Genomic DNA, 10,257 nt, shown 5'->3' with positions numbered 1-10,257 from the left:
TGGCACTTGTGCATACATACATATACATACACACATATGCACATGCACATACACACATTAACATATAGAGAGCCCACCAATATAAAGCTGACCTTGGAGCCATCTAGATGCAGTGACAACTTGCATTGGTGCTCTAATTGGGGCTTAGAACCCACCAGGGTGAGAAGCACCAATGGAGAAGTATAAACCTGTCGGGGGGAGGGGGGGTTCTGATGGCTTTCCAGAATCTTCTTTCTTGATGCCCCAATCTCCTCTGTGCCCGGAGTCCTGCTGGACCCACTGCCTGGCTCATAGCTTGCAGCAGCTCTAAAGTGGATTAAAAAATTCCCCCAGTAAGGGGTGGCAGAATTCATGTGAGCCTGGGGATTTAGCTGTTTGGCTGAACAGGCCAAATCCAGACTAGATGGCTTCCAAGTGCAGAATGAGGGCTTCCAGGTGTGAGCTGATTTCTGGTTTGCCTCCATGTCGCAAACTACAACTGTATTTAGATTAAATCTATTTGGATCAGTGGGTGGGGAGAAGCTTAAACCACCAGATCATCCTTTGGTACTGTCCTGTTTCCTGTAAGTCCCTCCCTCCCTTCCTTCCTTCCTTCCTTCCTTCCTTCCTTCCTTCCTTCCTTCTTTCCTTCCTTCCTTCCTCCTTCCCTTCATCCCTCCCTTCCTCCTTTCCTTTCTTCCTTCCTTCCTTCCTTCCTCCCATCCTTCCTTCCTTTCCTCCTTCCCATCCTCCCTTTCTCCCTCCCTCCCTCCCTCCTTCTTTTCCTCCCTCATTTCTTTCTTTAGTGCTTGCGATCAAGCTTGGTCTTGCATATGCCAGGCAGGGGCTGTACTAGTGAGCCACACCCGCAGCTTCCCTCTTTCCTTTTCCTGGCCTTCCCTTTTCCTTACTTCTTTAACTTTCCTCCTCCAGGACCAAGGGTTTTGCTTCCCTTTGCCCAGCCCAGGCCGTACCCCACCAGCACCCCACAGGCTCTTTCTTCTTCATCTCTGGAAGGAAAAGTGAGAGAGCCTGAGGTTGGAGTTCCTTCCCCTTGGTGTGGCACCGGGGGATGGGTTGAGTGGCTTCATTCCACCCAGGAAGTCCAAGGCCCTTGTGCTCACACCAAAAGTTGTTAGCACGTTTTCCAACAGGTTTAACATTGGCCTCTGCCCGGCTGCTGAGCAGAGCTGGCAGGTGCAGAGATGCCAGGGGAAACTGTCACTGTCAGGAGCAACTCTGTCCAAAGGGATGGGCTAGAGCCAGCCAGAATGGCCACTCACTAGGGTGGCCACAGGGCTTCTAGGATGGCTGGGCTGTGGTCCAGGACCAGTGGGCGGGGCTAATAAGAATGCACACACTTTGATTGGCTTTTCTGTCTTGTTTATTACCATGAAAGAGTTGCAGACTCAGTAAGGGTGGCAAGGGGCAGGAAAGCCACAGGAAGGGCTGGCAGCAGCCCACAAGGCTGACCTTGAGCAAGGTTTCACTCTACTTGAGACCTGGAACAAACCCTGTCCCTCTCAAAAAACAGGCTCATGGGGCTGGGAAGGTGGCTCAGTGGTAGAGTGCTTGCCTTTCATGCCTGAGGCCCTGGGTTCAATTCCTCAGCACCACATAAGCAAAAAGAAAAAAGCGGCTCAGTGGTAGAGTGCTTGCCTTTCATGCCTGAGGCCCAGGGTTCAATTCCTCAGCACCACATAAGCAAAAAGAAAAAAGCTGGAAGTGGCGCTGTGGCTCAAGTGGTAGAGTGCTAGCCTTGAGCTGAAGAGCTGAGGGACAGCTCCCAGGCCCAGAGTTCAGGCCCCACGACCGGACCCCAAAAAAAAAAAATAGGCTCATGGCAGAGTTCTTTTTTCTTTTTTTTGTTTCAGGGCAGAACCCAGCCTGGGCCTCCAGTTTCTGTCTCAGTTCCCAGCCCTTCCTCTCCCTCCTTCTGGCCCCACCCTGCCAAGTAGACCCGCCCCCACTCAACTCCAGCCTGCAGTGGATTACCCCTCCTGGCCCCTCTCCAAGCTTTGAAACCTAGCTTATTATTAAGTCTTTCTGGTAGCAAAGTAAACCGAACGCTATATAAAAAGTGCATGTGTCTCAGTCACACCAGATCCCAGGGTGAGTTGTGATCCAGCTGGGGTCCCGATGCTTACTAGCTGGGTGGCTTTGCACCCATGGCTTAACTTGGCTGAACCTGACTACTTACTAAATGAGAAAAGAAAGCCAAGGGCTGGGAAGGTGGCTCAGTGGTAGAGTGCTTGGGGGTCCGATTCCTCAGCACCACATAAGTAGAAAAGGCCAGAAGTGGCGCTGTGGCTCAAGTGGTAGAGCGCTAGCCTTGAGCTGAAGAGCTGAGAGACAGCGCCCAGGCCCAGAGTTCAGACCCCACAACCAACAACAACAAAAAAGCCAAACTTGCATGTTGTAATCCTTGCTAGTCAGGAGGCTGACATCTGAGGATCACAGTACGAAGCCAACCTAGGCAGGAAAGTCTATAAGACTCTTCTCTCCAATGAACCACCAAAAAGCTGCAAGTGGAGCTGTGGCTCAAGTGGTAGAGCAACAACCTTGAGTTAAAAAAAAAAAAAAAAGCTAAGGACAGCACCTCCAGGCCCTGAGTTTATGCCCCAGCACTATCAGCTCAGAAAAAGGGAAAGAAAAAAGAAGAGAAGTATTTAAGGGGAAATGATGCTGTCCTCCTCAGCAAAGCCCACACATTTGCTGTGGCCCAGGGCTGAGACTTCAGGATCCCTGAGGGCTGGAAGAAGCCCGTAAGGCTGCCTGACCCCACAAGGCAAAGCTGAGGCTGGTAAACAGCGCACGGCATTCCAGCCCTGTGGCAAACATTCATACACGAATTCTTTGTCCTCATGAAGAAAAGACAGAGAGCTGCTGTGTGCTGCAAGCCCAAAGCCAAGAGCCCCATTTTCAAAATCCCCAACCAGAGAACAAGGCCAAGCATGCCACCAGCCCTCTTGCAAGAGAAACTTGCCCAAACTTGGAGTTCTTGTTGTTGTCTTCTTTCCCAATCCCCATGCTCTCGCTTAACTTTTGTGTTCAAGGCTAGCGCTCCACCACTTGAGCCACACCTCCAATCCCAGCTTTTTCAATTGGTTAATTGGAGAGAAGAATCTCACTGACTTTCGTGCCCCAGCTGGCTTCAAACCTTGATCTTCAGCTCTCAGCCTCCTGGGTAATTAGGATTACAACAAGCAGGAACCATCAGCACCTGGCAAGATCAGCGCCATTATTTCAAAGAGGAAACTGAGGCCTGGAGGGTACAACTTGAGGCTACTGGGGGAACACGTAGCCAGTGGCCAGTGCCAGAGCAGAAGGCAGCCATCCTGTGCCTCACAGCAGGAGTCCTTCCTGCTACTCTAATAGGACTTCTTTCCCATTCACCTCTGCAACCTCCTACCCATTTAGAACAGTTTCTGAATCTTGAGTCCATAGCCAAGGCTGCCACGTTGGTGGCAGGGTCCTGGGGGATTAGGCCACCGTCTTGCCAGGTGCAGCTCCTTTCTCTCGTCCTAGTGCTGGAGATTGGAGCCCAAGGCCTGGTTCCAGCTAAGCCTCTACCCCTCTTAATTCTGCAGCAGCCCAGCCAGGATCACTGTGCGAATCAAGAAACTAAGAATGCCTCCTCTTGGGCACAGGCATGGAGGGACAGAGGGTGAACAAATGCAATGGGGCTACTCACTGGACACTATATTGAAAATGAGCCATAGAACTTGCGGGTGGGGATGGGAGGAAAAAACTGGGAGAGAGGGAGAGAAGGCATGACATTGTCCAAAAAGAAATGTACTCATTCCCTGACGTATGTAACACTAACCCTTCTGTACATCACCTGTATTATATAGAACAATAAAAAAATTTTTAAGAATGCTTCTCCTATGTGGAAGTCACATTTAAAGTCACTAACAGTCGCCAGGTGCTGGTGGCTTGTAACCCTTGTTACTCAGGAGGCTGAGATCTGAGGATCATGATTCAAAGCCAGCCCAGCAAGAAACTCTGAGATTCTTATCTCCAATTAACTAAAAGCCAGAAATAGAGCTGTGGCTCAAGTGGTAGAATACCAGCTTTGAGCACAAAGGCTCAGGGAGAGGTGCCCAGGCCCTGAGTTCAAGCTCCAGGACTGACACGTGCGCGCGTGTGCACGCACGCGCACACATACACACATACACACACACACACACGCACACACACACATACACACATACACACACACACACACGCACACACACACACGTCACTAGCAAAACTAGCAATGACACTGGGTATATCTAGTCTCAATGGTCAGGGCTGGGCAGACAAACTTCCCCTGACTCCACCCTGTCATTACACAATACAATGACACAAGTTATCAGGGTTAATAAACAAGTTTTATTTGCCTCATACAGCATGGATTTTCCTTACATTCTCAATTAATTTGCCATTAAAGTGCCAGAAATTTTCTCGCTCATGATAGCATTTGTTAAAAGAAAATCAAGACTATTGTCAAGAACATGGCAAGTCATAATTCAAACATTTCTCTTACAAAACACAGCATGGAAGCCCCGTGGGATAATCTGCAAACGTGCTAATTTCCTGTCATCCTGAGCACCAAACTGGCTGAGACCACCACCCCTGGAGGTGGGGAGGAGGGAATCTATGCTAAAGAGTTTGAGAGAAATACCCACACTCTGGCTGCCACTTCTTTGGACCATCTCGAGATGTTACTATTTGAATAGATCAAATCTCAGGAGCAATTAAGATCCGACCCCATCCACTGCCTTTTATCTCACCCTCTTATTAAGAAAAGCCCCCCAAAAAAGTCATTACAATGAAAAAGTGGGTTTGTTACCCCCCAACACTAACAATGTTCAGTAAAAATGATAATAAACACACACAAAAATAAAAGCTTGCTTAGTAAACAAGAGCTCTCTCAGCAGTCAAAGCAAAAACCAAAAACCAAAACCAAAATGTCAAAAGAACCCTGAAATCTTTAAGGCAAATACTACTGACTCTGCATTGCGGCTGGGTCCAACTGAAACTCCAGCTACTTGCAGGATTCCAGGAGCCTAGAGGCAGTTGGCTTTTGTTTGTTTTGGTTTGGGGTTTTTTGTTTATTTGTTTGTAGCACTTGCCACAGGGGCAGAAGCCCGGATCTTTGCATTATTGCTGAGGCTGGAGAGGTGTTTCTCTTTGGAGTTTATATACAAACACACCCAAGGCTGCCATATTCTTTTTTTTATATATACATATATATATGTACACACATACAAAGACCCACTACTCTTTCTTGGTAGAAACCGCCAGTTCTATCTCTGGCAGCTGGATGCCAACCTTTGTCCCACTGTCATTGCTAGAAGTGGAGGACAGTCGGGACTTAGAGGCCAAGGAAACGCCACTCCCCTGCAACTTGCCTGTCTCCTCATCACTCCCCGTCACTTCATAGTGACCTTTGCTCTTTGACCCCAATCCACCAAAGGTACCAAATTTCAGCTTGCCATGCTTGCCTTTGCCTTTCCCAGCTTCCAGAGACATTTCTCCACCTTCAAATTCCAAAGTTCCGGTAGGGGTGGAGGGCGCCGAGAACTCCCTCTCGTCGCTGAATGAATTGGAGCGGTGCCTTGGTTTCTTACTTTTAAACAGGGAGAATTTGCCTTTGGGTGAAGATGTGTCTGCTTGTGCCTCTCCTTCCAGAGAACCGAGGCTGGCTTTGGAGCTTTTCAGGTCACCTTTAGACCCGGAAATGGATGCTTCCGGGGAGCCGGTGACACCCCCTTTCCCTTTAGGCTTGGAAAAATTGAACTTGGGCATTTTGATCTTCGATTTCTTCAGTTTCACTTCAGACTCTTCCCAGTCACCTTCGCCAGCGCCAGCCTGCACGTTGCCTTCCACTTTAGGGAAGTGCACATCTACCCCGACTTCTCTGCCAACCAGCTCCCGGCCAGAGAAGGTAAATTTGGGGATCTTCATCTTGGGGAATGTAACTTTTCCAGATCCACTTTCCAAGTGACCTTGAGGCCCAGAAACACTCAGCCCGGGACCCTGGAGTCCAAGCTCGCCTCCTTTCACACCTCCTTCTACCTTTGGTCCTGAGAAATGAAGGCCCCCAGCAAACTTGGACGTGTCCAAGTTGAGAGCAGAAGAGACTTGGGGTCCCTTCCACTCACCCTCAGAGCCCTTGATACCTATTTGTCCTTTACCCAGGCTGATATCGGGAGCGCTGACAGCCCCTGAGACATCTACGCCACCTTTGACTTTCGGGCCCTTCAAGCTGACACCAAAATCCGACTCTGGCGATGTCATAGCAACGCAAGGCCCCTTTAAGTGGATGTCAGGTCCTGAACCCTTCAGATCGCCTTTGATTTCAGGACCGGAGATCTGCCCGGTTGGGAGCTGCACATTCACAGCGGGCAGGCTCACATCACAGCCAGAGGACTTTATTCCCGGCATCTGGAGTTTTCCTTCGAGGCCTTGAACGCTGACACCTGGAAGAGCCCCTCTGACAGCGAGGCCTTCCACATCACCAGAGACACCAAGATTTCCTTTAACTTTTGGTCCTTCCAAGTTCAAGTCCATACCCGGTGCTGAGATCTGGGGCCCTTTCAGGTTCACACCCATGCCTGGCCCGGAGAGGTCTCCAGAAACTTGTGGCCCCTTGAGATGAACGTCCACATCGGATCCTGGAGTAGAGATGTCAAAGTGGGGCAGTCTCATTTGGGGAAATTTAAGCCCACCTTCAGAAGCCTCCACGCTTAGATTGGGAGCGCCTACGGATACTTTAGGGCACTTGATGTCACCAGACACAGCCAGATCTCCCTGGAGGCTTGGTCCCTTCAGCGTCAAGTCTGGTGCTCCAACACCATCTCCTCCCATCTGTACCTTTCCACTGATACCGCTGATGTCAAGCCCGGGGCCGTGCATCTTCACGCTGGGAATGGATGCAGCCAGGTCTCCTTTCAGACTTGGTCCTTTCAAGTTCAGGTCAAGGTCAGGCCCAGAGACGTTGGGCATAGAAAGGTTCACTGAAGGCAAGTCAACTCCTGGCCCCTTTAGAGAGACATCAGGCCCTCCAAGCTTCACATCTGGAGTGCTCAAGCTTCCTTCCAGAGAGGGACCGTGGGTATGGACCTCAGTTCCCCCACCTTCTAGTTTCACACCAGGGACACTGATCTTGGGCATTGAGAACTTGGGGAACTTGATTTTGGCATCGGGACCTTGCAGATCTAGGTCTGGTCCTTCGAGGCCCACGCCGGGGACATCACCCTTTAACTTTGGTCCTTTCAAGTTCAGGTTCACATCAGGTAAAGAGACTTGAGGAGCAGAAATGCCAAAAGATGTTCCTTTGACCTTGGCATCGACACCTTCCATGTTGATGTCAGGTGTGCCGAAATTCGCCTGGATGGCGGGGCCTTTCAAGTCTCCCTCTAGTTTTGGCCCAGAGATGTCCACACCTGGCATCTTGAACTTCGGAGACTTCACTTTGATGTCAGGACCTTCTACATGAATCCCCGGGGAAGAAATATCTACATCAGGGACCTGGATTTCACCCTCCATCTTGGGGCTCGGGAGGGGGGCCTCAGCTTTTAATTTAGGTGACTTAATGTCAAACTCCACATCCGGGAAGTACATTTTTCCAAACATGGTTTTCTTGGTTTTGGGAGATTTCATGTCGGCTTTGAATGTAGCATCAGGTCCTGTGACGCTGGCCTCCATCTCAGGAGCCTTGAGACTGGTGTCAATCTCGCCCCCGGGAACATTCAAATCAAATCCTTGCTTTTTGGCTTTCACTTTGGGTCCGCTCATGTGAATTTTAGGCATCTTGAACTTACTTTTCTTGCCCTTGCCGCTGACGCTTATGTCAGGCGTCTCCACGTTGAGCTCTGCTTCAGGACAAGTCACCTCCAGTGCTGGTGATTTGATGTCAGCCTTCGGGCTTTTTGCACCAAAGCCAAACTTTGGTTTCTTGAATTTAGGGATTTTCACATCTGGCCCCTCTATATTCATTTCTGGGCCTTCCATGTGTACGTCTAAGCCTGGAGTTTCTAAATCGACTTTCGGTCCCTTCAGGTCAAAGTCACCGCCTTCTAACTTGGGACCAGAAACTCCAATCTGGGGTGTCTTCAGATGCAAATCAACCTCAGGGACACTTACTTTAGGAGCGGATATTTCCAGGGATGGCATCTTCAAATGAGGGCCACTGAGTTTGGCATCAGGGCCTTTGAAATCCAGACTTGGACCTTTAAGATCTACATCGGGCCCTTTGAAGGAACCTTCCATCTTAGGAATGGTCACATCGAAATCTCCTTTTATTTTGGGGCCCTTTAAGTCTAGGTCAACATCAGGCATGGAGATTTTGGGGGCCTTGATATTTATCTCAGGCATCTTGAACTTGGGGCCCTTCACTTTCGCATCTGGCCCTTCAATATTCACATCTGGAACATCAATGTCCACCTTGGGTCCTGACACACTTCAGGGCCCTTGAGGTCACCTTCCACTTTGGGCAGAGACACGTCCACATCACCTTTCAATTTGGGACCCTGGCATTTTCATCTTGGGCATCTTCAGGTGCCAGTCTGGACCTTGCACATCCACATCTGGAGCATCAATGTCCACTTTAGGGCCTTTGATATCAACTTCAGGACCTTTGAGATCACCTTCTAGTTTGGGCATGGAAACATCCACATCACCCTTTACTTTGGGACCTTTCAGATGCAAATCAAAGTCAGGCATGGAGAGCTTCGGAGCCTTGATGTTCATCTCAGGCATCTTGAACTTGGGGCCCTTCATTTTTGCATCTGGCCCTTCAATATTCACATCTGGAACATCAATGTCCACCTTGGGTCCTGAGACATCAAGGTCAGCCTTGGGCAGGTTCACATCCACATCTGGACCCTCTGCTCTGAAGCCAGGCATGCTGAACTTGGGCATTTTCATCTTGGGCATCTTCAGGTGCCAGTCTGGGCCTTGAACCTCAGGAGCATTTATATCTACTTTGGGGCCCTCGATGTCCACATCTGGTACTTTAATTTTACCTTCTACGTCTGGCACGGTCACATCAACATCCCCCTTGATTTTAGGCCCTTTTAGATTCAGATCAACATCAGGCATAGAAATACTAGGAGCTTTGAAATGTACGTCAGGCATCTTGAACTTAGGGCCTTTCAGTTTGCCCTCTGGTCCTTCGATGTCAATGTCTGGGCCACTGATGTCCACATGTGGCGCTTTGAGGTCTCCTTCTAATTTAGGAACATCTATGCCTACCTCTCCTTTTGTCTTTGGACCTTTCAGATGCAGATCCATGTCTGGCATGGATATTTTGGGAGGTTTAAAGTGCATATCTGGCATCTTGAACTTAGGACTTTTCCATTTTCCATCTGGACCCTCCATGGCTACTTCTGGCATGTCAACATCCAATTTGGGGCCCTTGACATCTAGTTCAGGGCCTCTGAAATCTCCCTCAAGTTTTGGGGCAGAAGCATCAATGTCCCCTTTGATTTTAGGACCCTTTAAGTTGAAATCAACATCAGGCATGGAGATCTTGGGGGTCTTGAAATGCATCTCAGGCATCTTAAACTTGGGGCCCCTCAGCTTCCCCTCTGGCCCCTCAATGTTCACATCCGGACCTTCAATGTCCACCTTGGGTCCTGAGACATCAAGGTCAGCCTTGGGCAGGTTCACATCCACTTCAGGGCCCTCTGCTTTGAAGCCAGGCATGCTGAACTTGGGCATTTTCACTTTGGGCATCTTCAGATGCCAGTCTGGACCTTGAACGTCCACATCTGGGGCACTGACGTCCACTTTCGGCCCCTTGATGTCCATATCTGGCACTTTCAAATCTCCTTCTAATTTTGGCACAGACACATCCACATCACCTTTGACTTTGGGGCCTTTCAGATGTAAGTCCACATCAGGCATGGAGATCTTGGGGGTCTTGAAGTGCATGTCAGGCATCTTAAACTTGGGGCCCTTCAACTTTGCATCAGGACATTCTAGATCAACATCAGGCATGTCCACGTCCACACCAGGCCCTTTAATATCAAGATGTGGGCCTCTGAGCTCACCTTCCATTTCTGGCACTGAAGCATCTATCTCTCCTTTCAGTTTAGGTCCCTTCAAATTCAAGTCCACATCGGGCATAGATATTTTAGGAGCTTTGATGTTCAACTTGGGCATCTTGAACTTGGGACCTTTCAGTTTTCCTTCTGGTCCCTCAATTTCCAAATCAGGAGCATCAATGTCCACCTTGGGTCCAGACACATCAAGGTCAGCCTTGGGCAGGTTCACATCCACTTC

General features: G+C 49.4%; 1 protein-coding gene across 1 annotated transcript in view; it reads right to left on the bottom strand.

Annotated features, from left to right (window-relative positions):
- Positions 1-4,336: 4,336 nt before the first annotated feature.
- Positions 4,337-10,257, bottom strand: part of Ahnak (AHNAK nucleoprotein) — a 21,080-nt gene continuing 15,159 nt past the window's right edge. The window contains 2 exon segments of the mRNA XM_013028977.1: positions 4,337-8,483; positions 8,544-10,253. Coding sequence (XP_012884431.1) covers positions 5,245-8,483; positions 8,544-10,253 — 4,949 coding nt within the window. The 3' untranslated portion in view covers positions 4,337-5,244.

Source organism: Dipodomys ordii, unplaced genomic scaffold (assembly GCF_000151885.1).
Source record: "Dipodomys ordii isolate 6190 unplaced genomic scaffold, Dord_2.0 Scaffold117, whole genome shotgun sequence".
Classification (NCBI taxonomy): Eukaryota; Metazoa; Chordata; class Mammalia; order Rodentia; family Heteromyidae; genus Dipodomys; species Dipodomys ordii.
The sequence above is the reverse complement of the archived record's forward strand: the minus strand, read 5'-3'. Positions and strand labels throughout refer to the sequence as shown.